At 46.9% G+C, this 16,177-nt stretch overlaps 1 protein-coding gene across 1 annotated transcript in view; it reads right to left on the bottom strand.

Annotated features, from left to right (window-relative positions):
* The window catches only part of ITPR2 (inositol 1,4,5-trisphosphate receptor type 2), a 372,015-nt gene that overhangs the window by 248,975 nt on the left and 106,863 nt on the right, over positions 1 to 16,177 (bottom strand). Inside the window, 1 exon segment of the mRNA XM_044281452.1 lies at positions 12,216 to 12,328. Coding sequence (XP_044137387.1) covers positions 12,216 to 12,328 — 113 coding nt within the window.

Here is a 16,177-nt window from a genome sequence, read left to right as displayed (position 1 = left end):
CCCTCCTTCATTATAACCTCCTTAGTCGTTATTGTCTTATTATTTTACAGTCTCTGTTTATTTAATACCGCCTTGTCCCGGGTGCGGGTTTCTGCGCTGGGGTCTCTCCCCTTTACTGCGCTGCTTTCGGCCATTTTGCCCCCCCTCCTCACATCTCAGGTCCTTACCTCCTCGCCGCTTCTTCCCGGGCTGCGTGCGATCGTAATCTCGCGAGGTGCGAGATTCTCGGGCGCCATCTTCAATTCCGTTGGTTCTGGGCGCCGAGATCTCGCGACATTGCGGACGTCATTCCGTTGGCGTCCGCTCATTGGCCCTCACTCCTGAGAGGTGGAGTCTTGTGTTTCCACTCCCCCTCCAGTTCCCGGGCTTCTGGCTGTGCGTCCCGGCTACCGGTACTGTTTATATCTCGCTTCTCCTGTCGCTATTATCCTGCTCAGCAGCTACTGTGCCTCCCTGCGCCGCACTTTTAGTTTTATTCCTCCTCCCAGTGTCCTCTATTAGTCTATTGGGGTGACTTACTCCTACAGATTTAATCATGTCCTCTGTGCCAGCGTCCCCTGCCGTTTCTTCTCAGGACAGGCATACTATTCAGGTGACTCCCACCACCCCTCACAGGGTTAATGAGGTTTCTGCTCCTGTTGCGCAGGCCTCGCAGCTACAGCAATCTATCTCCGATGCAATTGTTGCTGCAATGGGGACCATGTCAGCCTCTCTGACACAGTCGATATCACAGGCCCTTAGGGCTCACCCAGTTTCTGATATGCCCCCCCCTGCCTCCAGAACACTTCTGACTGATGGCTCTGGTCCATCCACTGACTGCGTGAATAAGTCACGCAAAAGAGCTAATCCGCGCCCGGCAGAAAGGGTGCGATCCTGGAAAACCGCCCGGGCACAACCGGAACCGGTTTCTGATTCAGACGCAGAGTCTGTTGAGGAGGCAGGTGAGAATTGGTCCGCTCACTCGGGGGATGAATTGGCTGATATTGCAGTTGACACTGCCTTAGATGACCCGTCTCTGACAACGGGTGTCATTACTGAGCCGCTTGATGACGTCAAGGACGCAATTATAGACCCCTTGGGAGATCCTCTGTTCAATCCCGACCAGCTGCACCATCCACGGTCCTCTGAGTGGCTTCCCGCCACCCATGTGACCCAATATCTAGAGGCCAGGATCCGCACGCCTCTTTCCAAGGAGGCTCGCAGCAAACTGCGCGCGGAATGTCCCCGTCCCTTAATCCCTAACAAGATATGCAAAACCCCTTCCGTGGATCCTAAAGTGGTCCAATTCCTGGCAAAAACCGGTTTCAACCCCCGCAAGGGGCTTGATTCTGCGCTCAAGGCTTGCCAGGATAAACTGCTGGATGTAACCGGCCCTCTGGCAAAAATCCTCGATTTAGCCGAGGCCGCTAGAGTAGCGGGCACGCAGGTCGATCCAGAGGATCTTAGCGGCTGGGCCCAGAGAGCCATATGTTTAGTGGGCAATGTGAACACTTCCATTGCCATTGAGAGACGCAAGGCCATCTTAATGAAGATAGAGCCGAAATTAGCTAATCTGTCCCTTTCTGAGTCGGGCAAGGAGGCGCAGGGCCTCCTTTTTGGAGACCCCTTTATTAAAGAATTGGGGAAGTATGTTGGGGCCTTCACGGCCCTGGATAAGGCGCAGAGTTCTATGCGCCGTGTGTTCCAGTCTCGTTTCTCCTCTAGGGCCGGCAGTCTCAGGGGCCGACTGTCCGGCCGCTCCAATTTTCAGCCCAGAGGCACGGGCAGAGGCTCCTTCAGTTATCGTCAGTCCCTGCAGGACCCCAAGTACCAGCCGACCTTCTTCCCGTCTCGAGGAGGTTCGTTCCGCTCCAGAGGATTCCGTGGCGCTCCAGGATCCAGACGCCCGTATGGTAAGTCATCTCCGTGTGTCTTATCCGAATTCGCTACAGGTTGGGGGAAGACTCCGTTTCTTTTCCCGTGCGTGGTCAAGGATCACCTCAGACCAGTGGGTCCTCTCCACAGTCCAGGGGTTCACCATCGAGTTAGTGTCCGCCCCAAGAAATCTTCCTCCCATTCCGAGGGTTTCTTGTTCGATCCAGATGCAGACGCTCTTAGATACGGAGCTTTCCTCCCTCTTCCGGAAGGAGGCGATAGAATTATCACCCGATCCGCACACGGGAGTACTGAGCAGTATTTTCCTGGTGCAGAAAAAAGGAGGCCAATTCCGTCCAGTCATAAACCTCAAAAATTTGAATGTCTTCGTTCGCTACAGACATTTCAAGATGGAAGGCATCCATCTGTTAAGGGATATGCTTCAACCAGGAGACTGGTTCGTCAAATTGGATCTAAAGGACGCATATCTCACGGTCCCAGTGGCGCCTGCTTCCCGCAGCCTTCTGCAGTTCCTTTGGAAAGGCCGCATCTGGCGTTTTACCTGCCTCCCGTTTGGACTGTCGTCTGCCCCATGGTGTTTTACGAAACTCATGAAGCCGGCGGTGGCCTGGCTCAGGGGCAGAGGGATACGTCTGATCATTTATTTGGACGACATCCTGATTATGGCCCAGGATCCGCCCCTTTTACTTGGTCATCTGAAATTGACTCAAGACCTTCTTCAGGGCTTAGGGTTCATTCTCAACCTGGAGAAGTCTTGCCTTTTGCCGGCCACTTCCATAGAGTTCCTAGGTTTCACCATAGATTCGGGGAGTCAGACGCTCAGTCTGCCGGCATCCAAGGTCAAGGCGATTCGCAAAGAGATCCGCCATTCTCTCTCCCTCCCGCAGGTATCTCTTCGTCAGCTGGCCCGCCTGATTGGGCTTCTAACCTCGTCCATTCAGGCGATTTTCCCAGCCCCCCTTCACTATCGAGCCCTTCAGAGGCTCAAGATTGCGCACCTCAGGGCGGGGGCTTCATTCTCGGACACTCTGGTTTTGGACACAGAGACCAGACACGAGCTCGTGTGGTGGATCCACAATTTATCTGTGTGGAATGGCAGAGCCATTTTCGGTCCCAGCCCCGACCTTGTCATAGAGTCGGATGCCAGTCTTTTAGGTTGGGGGCCCATTGTCAAGGGGTGTCCACGGGAGGGGCGTGGTCCCCGGACGAATCACACCTGCATATCAACGCTCTCGAGCTCTTAGCGGGATCTTTTGCGATCCGCAGCTTTGCTCACGGGTCGGCTCGGGCGTGTGTTCGTCTACGGATGGACAATGTTTCGGCTGTCCGTTATGTGAACTGCCTGGGGGGGACGCGTTCCAAGGTCCTATCGTCTCTGGCCAAAGATTTTTGGGAGTTTTGCCTGTCCAGGGGTCTTTCAGTCGTGGCCGAGTACCTTCCTGGGTTACACAACACGTTGGCCGACTGGAGTTCTCGTTGTCTTTCAGATTCCAGCGACTGGAAGTTGGATTCGGAGGTGTTCCGGGATATTGTATCTCTCTGGGGCCCGTTATCCATCGATTTATTCGCGTCGCGTTTGAACGCACAACTCCCCAGGTTCTTCAGCTGGCGTCCGGACCCAGAGGCCGAAGCGGTGGATGCTTTCCTGCAACCCTGGGGTGGTCCTCTGCTTTACGCTTTCCCTCCGTTCGCACTCATCCCGCGAGTGCTCGCTCAGGTGTGCCGCCAGCAGGCCCAGTTAGTCCTGATAGTTCCTTATTGGAGAACGCAGTCGTGGTTTCCCCAGCTACTTTGTCTTCTGTCGGAAGAACCTCGACTCTTGCCATCTTTCCCTCGCCTCCTGCTCGACCCTTACGGTCATCCACACCCTCTACTCCTAGACGAATCGCTTCATCTTCTCGCCTGTCGAGTTTCAGGGGTTCCTGGGATCCCTCCAGCTTTTCGGCGGCGACTAGACGTCTGTTGGAGTCTGCTTGGGCCCCAGGCACTAGACGAGCCTACCACGCTGCTTGGGACGTCTGGTGTCGTTGGTGCAGTTCTCGGGACTTGGATCCCGTACTTGCCCCTGTGACGGACATTCTTCAGTTCCTCACATCTCTGTTTGAAGCGGGAAAGGCTTTCCGTACTCTCAATGTGTACCGGTCTGCCATTTCTTCCAGGCATTCTGGTTTTGACGGTGTTCCGGCCGGCCAACATGCTCTAGTGTGCAGATTGTTGCGCGGTTGTCGTTTAGCACGGCCTCCACGTCCTCGCTTCTCTTCTACTTGGGACGTGGCGACGGTTCTCCGGTTTTTAGAGAGTTGGCCCTCCAACGATATGTTGTCTCTCCGTCAGCTATCGGCCAAGTTAGTGACCCTTTTGTGTTTGATTTCATGTAAACGGGTTTCTGACGTCCGGGCTTTAGATGTTGATGCTCGCTATTTTACGCCTGAGGGAGTTTTGTTCAATATTTCTCGACGCACTAAGACGGGCATTAAGTCCGTTGCTTATCCGTCTTTCCCTTCCTCTCTGCAGTTGTGTCCGGTGGCCTGTCTTCGGGAGTATGAGGCTCGCACTCTGGCTTCTCGTTCTGGGAATGATCCCCAGCTTTTCATTTCGTTCCGCCGCCCTTTTGCGCCGGTTTCAAGTGTCACGCTGTCCCGTTGGGTCAAATGGATTCTATCCCTATCCGGTATTGACACGTCCATATTTACCGCGCATTCTGTGCGTGGGGCAGCAGCTACCTCTATGTCTGTGGCTGGTGCTCGTTTGGAGGACGTGTTGCGCTTGTCAGACTGGTCCCGCGTTGCTACATTTCGGGAGTTCTATTTTAGACCTGTTCCTCACGCCTTTTCCTCCGTGATTGCTCAGCTTTAAACTAGCAAATATGAGCCTCCGTGTCTTGATATAAAATTCAGGATTTTCCTAAGTTATGACGTAAAGTCATGATTTTATGAAAGACACGGAGGCGAGTATTTCCCTCCCATTATTTGAACCCTCCCGTCTGGTCTGTAATGTCCTGTGACCTTGCATGGAATGTTACTTGTTTGTATTCATTTAATACCTAATTGCTTTTGCAGGGAATAAGTCCAGGTGTGGTTCCACACTCGGATTGTTTGTATCCATATTACCATGATGTCTTATTTTCTCTTCAGGTTGATCATCCTCCATCAGCTGTTCCAGGTCTACATTGCTGCAATCCAGCGTTGTTCACAGCCGGAGTTCAGGCTGTTTGTTGACCGTTCCAGGTTCCAGGTTTTCATCGGTTGAAGTTCACAAAGAAAGAGGAAGTGTCCAAGTGGGGATGCGCCTTATATAGGGGCTATGGGGGTGGAGTTGTTTCCATGGTTACACTGATGTCTTTTTTTCTTCAGTTGTCTTTGCTGCTATACATTCAGTAAAGAAAGAGTTAAGCAAATACTCGCCTCCGTGTCTTTCATAAAATCATGACTTTACGTCATAACTTAGGAAAATCCTGAATTATCAACCAAAATAGAATCACATGATACATTGAAGAAAATGAAACTTTCTAACAACAGAAAAACAGGCACAAAAATAGACGTACAATTATACTAGCATGATAAATGTGCGGTACTGACTGTGTGAATAAGGCACTGAGGCAGGTGAGGGTTAGCAAAGTGGGGTCAGGATTGGGAAAGAAAGATCCCTAAGGCCCCTTGCAGACGAGCATGTCCGGATTAGGTCCAGATGCGTCCTGGTGCATTGCGGCAAACCCGCGCGATTAGGTACGCAATTGCAGTCAGTTTTGACTGCGATTGCGTTCCGTTGTTCAGTTATTATCACGCGGTTGCAATGTGTTTTGCACGCGTGTGATAAAAAACTGAATATGGTACCCAGACCCGAACTTCTTCACAGAAGTTCAGTTTTGGGTTAGGTGTTGTGTAGATTGTATTATTGTATTATTATCACATGATGGATCATGTGATGGACAATGTGATGAGCGTAGTGACATCATCAAAGGTCCTATTACTCACAATAGAAGACAGAAGAGAAGCCGGGCTGCGCGAACAAGTGGATTAAGGTGAGTTAAATTATTTTATTTATTTTTTAACCCCTCCAGCACTATTATACTATGCATTCTGTATTCAGAATGCTATTATTTTCCCTTATAACCATGTTATAAGGGAAAATAATAATGATCGGGTCTCCATCCCGATCGTCACCTAGCAATCGTGCGTGAAAATCGCACCGCATCCGCACTTGCTTGCGGATGCTTGAGATTTTCACGCAACCCCATTCATTGCTATGGGACCTGCGTTAAGTGAAAAACGTACAAAAAGGAGCATGCTGCGATTTTCACGCATCGCACAAGTGATGAGTGAAAATCACTGCTCATGTGCACAGCCCCATAGAAATGAATGGGTCCGGATTCAGTGCGGGTGCAATGCGTTCAACTCACGCATTGCACCCGCGCGGAAATCTCGCCCGTGTGAAAGGGGCCTAACTTATCCTTGTGGCTACCCCTGCCTAAAAGCGTAGCCTTAGAACATAAAAAGGGTTGTCAGGTGGCATTTATCATGTAAAGGAAGTTAATACAAGGCACTTACTAATGTATTGTTATTATCCATTTTGCATCGTTTGCCGGCTAGATTTATTTTTCCATCACATTATACACTGCTCGTTTCCATGGTTACGACCACCCTGCAATCCATAACTAGTGGTCATGCTTGCACACTATAGGAAAAATCCCCAGCCTCTCTGGTGGCCGGGACTGTGGGAGGGCACATGGGCCATTACTTTTTCCTATAGTCTGGAAGCACGGCCACCTTTGTTGGATTGCAGGGTGGTCGTAACCCTTGGAAATGAGCAGTGTATAATGCAATAGAAAAATTGATCCAGCCAGCAAAGGAGGCAATATGGATAATGACAATACATTAGTAAGTGCCTTATATTAACTGTCTACATTTGCTGAAGTGACACAACGCCTACTTCTTTACTTGGGTGCCCATCAAGTGCAACAAGCTTCACTGATTTCTATCCAGACGCTGCCCGCTGTACAGACCTGAAACTCCTGACAGACAGGGGTCTGTGACATCTCGGACAGGTTAATACAGTGACGACTGTGTAACACTTTTTACGGCTTGACTCGGGGACATATATTTCTTACTGATTTTAGGAGGGGTATGCTCATCAGTGATCGGACCTGCAGCACCCCTCTCTCACCCCTGAGGACAGGGAGGTGTGCCGACAGATTTCTGATAAAATTTAGTCTTGTCGCTCTGCTCTCCAACAACGCTGGGTGCGGCCTCAAACCTGGAGATTAGAGAGATCAAAGCCAGTAAGTACAGGGGAGCAGCCCTGCTATTCTCCGAATCCTGGACCTCGGCTATAACACAGGTCAGTCACTAAAAGTAAAGCGGGCTTCTTCACAGATCTGAATGATCCTCATATCGTCACCCTGAGGCCGTCCCTATACATTACAATGTAGTAGAGGGCCCAGGCTCTAATATCATGAGCCCCAAAGCTCATTTGGAGGTGACTTTTGATCTTTTACCATCAATGGCTTATTATATAAATACTATTATTTGTATTTTAATTTTTTACCATTTTCAAGATCTGAGTTTGCCATTAGTGACTAGGCTACTTTCACAGTTAGGTGCGGATCCGTCTGGTATCTGCACAGACGGATCCGCACCTATAAATGCAAACACTGGTATCCGTTCAGAACGGATCCGTCTGCATTCTAAAAAAATAAAAAAAAAAGTCTAAGTCTAATTGTTAGTCAGACGGATCCGTCCTGACTTTACATTGAAAGTCAATGGGGGACGGATCCGTTTGAAATTGCACCATATTGTGTCCATGTCAAACGGATCCGTGCCCATTGACTTGCATTGTAAGTCAGGACGGATCCGTTTGGCTCCGCATGGCCAGGCGGACACCAAAACGCTGCAAGCAGCACTTTGGTGTCTGCATCTAGAGTGGAATGGAGGCGGAACGGAGCCAAACTGATGCATTCTGAACGGATCCTTATCCATTCAGAATGCATTGGGGCTGAACTGATCCGTTTGGTGCCGCTTGTGAGAGCCCCAAGACGGATCTCACAGGCGGACACCGAAACGCTGGTGTGAAAGTAGCCGAAGACTCTTGTTTGCATTCCCAGTACATATCTGGTCCTGCTCTCTGCTGAGAAGCTGATACACTTGTATCCAGGAGAGGCAATGTCCTGGGAGCAAAACAACCTGGGCTCCAGACTGATACATTGTAGCAAAGTAGCAGAGACTGTATCTAGCTCTCCACTCAGAGAAGGGCTAGCCGTGTATATACGGATCTGCTGCCCCTGAATGCAAACAAGTATTTCTATCCACTGACAGCAAATAGAGATCATGAAAATAGTGAGGATTTGAAACGGTGGTGCAACATTTATCAAGTTCGCCTGTTTTTTGGCCATAAAATTAGGCATATTTAATTTAGCTGTCTCTCTTTTGCTGAGAATTTATTATCAGAGCTGAACCCGGACATATCGCCATTTTCGCCCCCTTCGGCTCCTCTGATATGAGCATTGGAGTATTTCATGCTCCAATGCTCTCCCTTGCCCTGTGCTGTATCGCGCAGGTCAAGGGCTTTTTTGTTTACATTGGCACTCTGCTAGGCGGGGGCTTCCTCCCAGCAGTGTTCCCAGTGACATCACTGGCTCTGATGGGCGGGCTTTAGCTCGGCCCTAGCCGTTTTACAGGCTAGGTCAGCGCTAAAGCCCACCCATTGGTGCCTGTGATGTCACCGGGCTCACTGCTAGGCGGAAGACTCCAGCTAGTAATCCCTATGAAGAGCCCGGTACGTACCCAGATCTCCAAAAAATGTCTTTGCCCTGCGTGATTTAGGCTACTTTCACACTGGCGTTTTAGCTTTCCATTTGTGAGATCTGTTCAGGGATCTCACAAGCGGTCCAAAACGGATCAGTTTTGCCCTAATGCATTCTGAATGGAAAAGGATCTGCTCAGAATGCATCCGTTTGCCTCCATTCCGTCTCCATTCCGCTTTGGAGGCGGACACCAAAATGCTGCTTGCAGCGCTTTGGTGTCCGTCTGACGAAACTGAGCCAAACGGATCCGTTCTGACACACAATGCAAGTCAATGGGGACGGATCCGTTTTCTATGACACAATCTGGCACAATAGAAAACTGATCCGTCCTCCATTTACTTTCAATGGTGTTCAAGACTGATAAGTCTTGGCTATGTTAAAGATAATACAAACGGATCCGTTCTGAACGGATGCAGACGGTTGTATTATCTGAACGGATCCGTCTGTGCAGATCTATGACGGATCCGCACCAAACGAGAGTGTGAAAGTAGCCTTAGCAGCATGGGAAACTGAAAAGGCCGGATCCGGCACCAAAAACCATGTACTGTAAGTCAATGGTACCGGATCTGTCCTTTTCGATATAATACAACCGGATCCATTCTGAACGGATGCACCCGGTTAAATTATTCAAATAGATGCGTTTTTCTGTGGTTTTGAGATTCCCTGCTGGATCTAAAAACCGGACAGCAAAAACGCAGATGAGAAAGTAGTCTTAGACAGGTTCATATTCAATTAGACTGGTCTAATTTATTTGCTCATGAAAAATGTTGCATCTTTGCGACAAAAAGTTGCATGTCTCCTGAAAAAGTGCGGCTTTTAATGCAAAAACTGTCGGACTTCACCACAAAAAGCAGACAAAGAAAAGTATGTCAGCCCTGGGGTGGAGTAGAAATTAGATGTTTTTTAAACAAATTCAGGCACAAAAAATAAGGCACACCTACATAAACAGGTCGGAAAAAAGTTGCAACGTTAGAAGACTTTTGAACTACACCGTACTCTAAAAACTCTAAATAGTCAAATGAGGTGCAAAAGCCTCCAAAACAGGGGCAATTTAAGTAGTAAATGAGACTAAAAAGACTTTCTAAGACCTATTGCACACGACCGTATGGCTTTTTCAGTGTTTTGCGGTCCGCAAAAAAACAGATCTGCAAAAAATACAGATGACGTCCGTGTGCATTCCATTTTTTGCGGAACAGAACAGCTGGCCCCTGATAGAACAGTACAATCCTTGTCCGTAAAAACTGAAATACAGAAACGGAATGCACACTTAGTACATTCCGTTTTTTTTTTTCTTTGCGGACCCATTGAAATAAATGGTTCCGTATATGGACCGTATACGGAACATAAAAAGAAAAAAAAAACTTTGTGTGCATGAGGCCTAAAAATTTTTAAGCTAAAAACAGGCGCAAAAACTTTTGTAAATGTGCCCCGAAGTATATTAGATAGTTTTACAACTTTTCAGTTACATAGAAAATAACTTGTATTAATTCAAAACCAGAAACCCCTTTTAAAGGCTATGGAAACCTTTGGTACATTTGCTTAATTATTTGGGGCTAAAATAATTTTTTCAAGTGGTGCTTATTACAAATTTTCTACAGTTTTCATTGTATAGTTTTCAGTTTCACTTCATCTGTAGACTGTTGCTTCTCCTTCTCAGTGAGGTCCTCTGACAGCAGGATCCTTTCCTAACAGCTCATAAATACTCATTTAGTCAAAACCTTTTATCAAATTGATAAGAATATGACATAAAGGGGTTTTCTAGTCCTCCACGTTGATGACCTATTGTCAGAATCACTAAGGGGGTCTGACTCCCAGCATCCCCACCAGTGCTCTTGCAGCTCTCCAAAGCACAGCGCCATCCATTTCAGCACTGCGCTGTGCCTAGGCCATGTGACTAATGAATGTGATGTCACAGGCCTAGGAAGAGACTGTGGTGCTTACCAGAGTGCTGCTGTCTCCTCAAAGACCTGATCCTGAGGATAGCCCATCAATATCAAAATCTCTGTCCATTTAAATAAGTGTTTATGAGCTGTCAGGGAACTAGAGATAAGGGCTACAAATAAAGCCAGCTCTCTGAAGTTTTCACTGAGAAGAAGAAAGAACAGTCTGCAGATGCTGTGAAACTGTTTAAAATTTTAAATAAAGTCTCACTTAATAATTTTTAGCCCAAAAAATAGAACGCAATAATAAAAAAATAAAAAATAAATGTCTCCAAAGGCGTCTATAACCTTTAAAGCCCAACTTTACTCAAGACCTGAAAATTCTGTAATGAGTGCAGTATCTCACACTTAGGGATATGTCACACTCGCAAACGTTGGAAGCTGGGATATGAGGAGCTGTTTGCAGGGTCTTCACAATTGTAGATCTGCTTTGCTTTCCCTGTTTGTGACATGGAGACTACACTGCGGTCATCTTTGCAAATAAAAAAGTGACCAGGCAACTGGGTGATGAACCCAGCGAACAGTCCATGTATCTCAGCTGTCTGTGAGAGTGGACATGGGAGGAGTGGTACACACTTTCCATCCTTTCATAGTGGTGAGGGTCTGCTGTTGTTACATGTGTCCTAACAGGTTATGTTTTCCAATGTGCGGAAATGTCCGTATAAATAAAAGCGGTGATAGGCTGCTGGACCTTTAAATTTGAAGGCCTCTCTTATAACTGACCTCCATGAGGCAAGAAGATAGTGACAAGGGGGCCAAATTCCTTCCTTCACTTCTGTCAAAAGTCATGGCCATTACTGCGATGTCCTCCAACATCTGTCACATGACCACACTACCCCCCAGAATTATCTTTGTACAGACAAACCAACCCCCATTAAATTCTCTGAGGAAAACATCAAGCCAAAATGTGCAGACAGCACAACATGTGCTTCCCGCATCCGTATGTCCTTTCTGCAGCCCAGCAAAAAAAAGGTAGAACATGTTCTATACTTCTCCATTTTGCAAACAAGAATAGGCATTTCTAAGAAAAGACAGGACGTGCTAGTCCGCAAAATGTGGAATGCACACGGCCGCTATCCTTGTTTTGCGAATCTGCAATTCGCGGACCGCAAAAAGGATACAGCCATGTGGATGTCCCCTTACTAATACTTGTAGTTCCCATGAAATAATAATTCTGGAGCATCTACTCCTAGAACCATGTTCCTCTGTTATCCTGCCTGGATGTGTGTAAATCGTGACAACTGGGTGTTACCATTCCCTGTGTCAGTAGGTGTGCACCTGTACAGTCTGACACTGTCAGAGGAAGGGCGGAACACAAATGTCCAATCATTTGTCATTTCGAAGAGAAACAGAGGATCGGCACCAGGCAGATTTCTAAGAAAAGATGCTCTAGGATAGTTACTTCATGGAGACTACAAACAGACATGTTTTATATATTTTTAGGCTGAGTCATGTCTGACAGTCTGGTTGCTATGGGCAGGATACACTGCCTAGCAACCACCGTCCTTTCCATGTAGCTTGTCCATCGAACCCAGTTTGTCTTAGATTCCTCTGGATTTCTCCAATGGTGACAGATCCTGGTCACTAGACTGGGTACTTACCTGTAACTTCTTGAGAAGTGCAGCTTCAGTGTTCCCTTGTTTTGCCTGCTTTGCTTTCCAGAATTGTTTCTGAGCAGAGTATCTGTTCATAGGACAGACCTTAAAGAGACAATCTGAAAAAGAGAAACCAAGTGTAAGTGTGACATCCATCCATAGGCCACAGTCCTGTGCTGGGTGGTGACAGCCCACAGTAGATGTGAGTGCTTCGGTGTGTAACCGATGCTCTACACGGCACTACCGTGTTTATCCCCGAAAATAATAATTATATTTATTTTTCCTCCAAAAAACACACTATGGCTTATTTTCAGGGGATGTCTTATGGCTTATTTATCAGGGATCCAGTGAGAACTGGGTCCAATCTGCACGCTCATGCTGAGGAGACTTTTACTTTCACTTTCTCCCTCAGCTTGCTATGCACAGAACGACCGGGACCTGACAGGGGGAGCCGACCGCGTTGATGGGGCTGTCCGCAACTGTTCCGTCACCTACAGATGTGGGTCAGATGAGACCGAATCTACAGCGGCTGTCACGATGGGGTACTGTAGGCGAGACAGAACCTACACCGGCCATCACGATGCGGCAGATGAGAAGGGCTGCCCGCGTCTTCTTTACCGCTCTGCACCGGTACATAGCCACGCCCATCACTATGGCTTATTTTCGGGGTATGTCTTATATTGAGCATATAAGCCGCAACCCTGCTACGGCTTATTTTATGGGTACGTCTTATTTTCGGGGAAACAGGGTATACTCAGTGATCCCCAATCCAACAGTGCCATATACAGAGGCTGAAGCATGGGGAGAGGCGACCCACAGGATAAAGCAACCTATAGCCTGTTTTCTGGGTAAAATGAAACACGCCCATTTCCTGCTAAGACCCTCCCCCTCCCACTAAGCCCCATCCCTTTGGAGCAAGTCATCAAAAAGTGCTACAATTTTCATCACTTTTTTGTTAGATTTTAGGAGCAGATAAATGAGTAAATCTGGTCCAATGTCGTTTGATCACATCTCCATACAAAGAGAACGTCTTTTTAGCAAGTCACGCCCCCTTTTCCCGATACCTCGCAAGTGTCAGAAAATGAGACTAATCAAAATTTCGAGATCTAAATTTTTTACTAGCATTTACAAAGCTGTCATAAAAGTCACAATAATAACATCGTTTCCCCCCACAACAACCAACAATGCCATGCCCCCCGATCACTAACCAATAAAAGTCAGGGTGTACTCCTTCACCTGTAATTCTGGATATTCTGTTATTTGCACCCTGTATCTAATCTACGTTTCCAGCTGCTGCTTTCCCAGAACACATCAAAGGGATCTGGAGCTCTGCTACCCATTACGGTCATTAGAAGAATAGGGGAAATGCAGATGGCGACATTTACAGACACACAGCAAAAGTTCATGCATTTTCCAAGAAAAAAATAAAATATACATTGCTAACCTTTAAGGCTGGGTTCATGCACATGTTTTTAACTGTGGTTTAGCGCACCTTTGCGCCTTTAGTGCTGTTTTTTTAACGTATGCTTTTCGATGCGTTTTATGCAGGAAAAAACGTCAGCTCCAGAAGTTACAGTTACACACTTTTTTTCCTAGTGGTGTTTTTGTTAGGAGGCATTTTTAGGTCTTTTTTTTTTTTTTAAGCCAAAAAAGCACAGTCACTTAGAAAAAATGATACAAAAAAGCCATAAAAACCGCATACAGTATAGAAAAATAAGAAAATGGTTTCTATGGTGTTTTTCAATGTCCTAAAATGCCTGTGCAAATTCATGTTTGTAATGGCTAAGGGCTCATGCACACGACCGTATGTATTTTGCGGACATCTTCCATTTTTATTTTGCGGAACAGACAGACATACGGAATGCACACTGAGTAAGACTACCTTCACACTTGCGGATCTGTGGTACCGCTAGCCCACCGTGCCGACGGAAGTCTGCTCCGGCCCCATTTACTGTGACGGGGGTGGGCCGTTCGCAGTATGGCAAACAAGCCGAGAGGCGGCCGGACAAAAACCGCAGCATGTTGTAGTTTTCGTCCGGCCGCCGCTCTGCATGTTTGCTGTTCTGCGGCCGGACCTACGGCTCGCCTCCGTTACAGTAACTGGGGCCAGAGCGGACTTCCAGCGTGACATTGGACTAGCAGTAGCACAGATCCGGCAGGCGGTTCCAGCAGGAAAAGGCTACCGCAAGTGTACAAGTAGCCTAACTTCCATTTTTTTTTTTTTTTTTGCGGACTTATTGAAATTAACAGTTCCGCATATGGTTCACAAAAACTATGGAACGGACACGGAAAGAAAATACATTCATGTGCATGAGTCCTAAAAATGATGTCTGGTGTAGAAAACCCATTTCTAACACCCTATTGGGGTATTCAGAGTTAGCAGTATCTCCCATGTCTGACTACAAAGAGGGTCCCTCACTCTGAAGGACCTGACACATCAATCAGACCTGGCAAAACCTGGAATTATACAAGCTACCGTACTGATTTCAGTGGCAATTGAGTAATACCTCATCTCTCCTGTAGGGGCAAAGGGGGGACATAGAACACCTGCTACTAGATATCAGCAGTGGTATAAACTTATCAGCAAAGAGCCCGTATAAAAAAATATATGAAAAAGTACTCTTTAAAACCGAAAACCCCTTTGAGGGCCTCAATTACATAAATTGTCTAACAGACCCATAGGAACCAATCAGTGTTCAGCTTTTATATCTTATACCGCTCGGGAAAAATAAAAGCTGTGCCGTGATTGGTTGCTATGGGCTAAAAGGTTGGTTTTGGTGTAAAAATAATACATTCCCTATTGAACAGGCAGTCCTAGTAAGACAACCCCCTATCCATTTGTCATATTGTCACAATGAGGTCACTAAGAAGATGGTTCCGCAGCATAGCGAGCCCCCCAATTAGCATTAGGAGCACAGTATAACCCCATATCTTCACCCAGTACACTTATGCCATGAAATATGGACAACCCCTTTTAAGTGTCTTACAATTATTTAAATGTCAAGTCCCTAATATGATATTATTGAGGTTAATTGACTAGAAGGACAGGAGCAGGGGATGGAGATAAGGCATTCATGAGCTGAGATAAACTAGGTGACAACCCCTGTGGAATTAATAATAGCTGACATATCGGTGGTCATCCAGCTTTTCCAAGAAAATGATGAGATGTGTAGGACCTGGAGATTTTCTGAAATAAGAATAATCCACCCTCTAAAGTCCATCTGCTACAACCTTGCGGACTTAAGATGCCCTTGTGCTGTGCCCGGTGTAATTATCTGCGTTATTATCCAGCAACCAAAACAAACACACCAGTGCCCGCTCACGTGCCTGTATTTGTAATGGCTCAGCGGCGCCAGGAACCTTTCTTCCTGCTAGAAGGGCGATCACTGGCGTACAGCTGCATGAAACACACACACAGCTGCAGGGGATACAATGCAGCACACACACAACATAAGCAATTATTAGTTTTTTTGTTTGTTTGTTTTATATTTCATATTTTAGTCAGTTTTATGCAATTTATGAATATCATGGAGTTTACCAAAACTTAGGCATTGATGGCCTAACCTCAGATCTGACACCTGACACTGGCCAGCTGACACTTCCTGGAGCTTTAGGCCTCTTTCACACGGGCATTGCGGGGAAAATGTGCGGGTGAGTTGAGGGAACACATGCGATTTTTCTGCGCGAGTGCAAAACATTGTAATGCATTTTGCACTCGCGTGAGAAAAATCGCGCATGTTTGGTACCCAAACCCGAACTTCTTCACAGAAGTTCGGGTTTGGGATCGGGGTTGTGTAGATTGTATTATTTTCCCTTATAACATGGTTATAAGGGAAAATAATAGCATTCTGAATACAGAATGCATAGTAAAATAGCGCTGGAGGGGTTAAAAAATAATTTGACTCACCTTAGTCCACTTGATTGCGAAGCCGGCATCTCCTTCTGTCTTGATCTTAGCTGTGTGGAGG

This window comes from Bufo gargarizans, chromosome 2 (genome assembly GCF_014858855.1).
Source record: "Bufo gargarizans isolate SCDJY-AF-19 chromosome 2, ASM1485885v1, whole genome shotgun sequence".
Lineage (NCBI taxonomy): Eukaryota > Metazoa > Chordata > Amphibia > Anura > Bufonidae > Bufo > Bufo gargarizans.
This window is presented reverse-complemented; position numbering and strand designations above follow the sequence as displayed.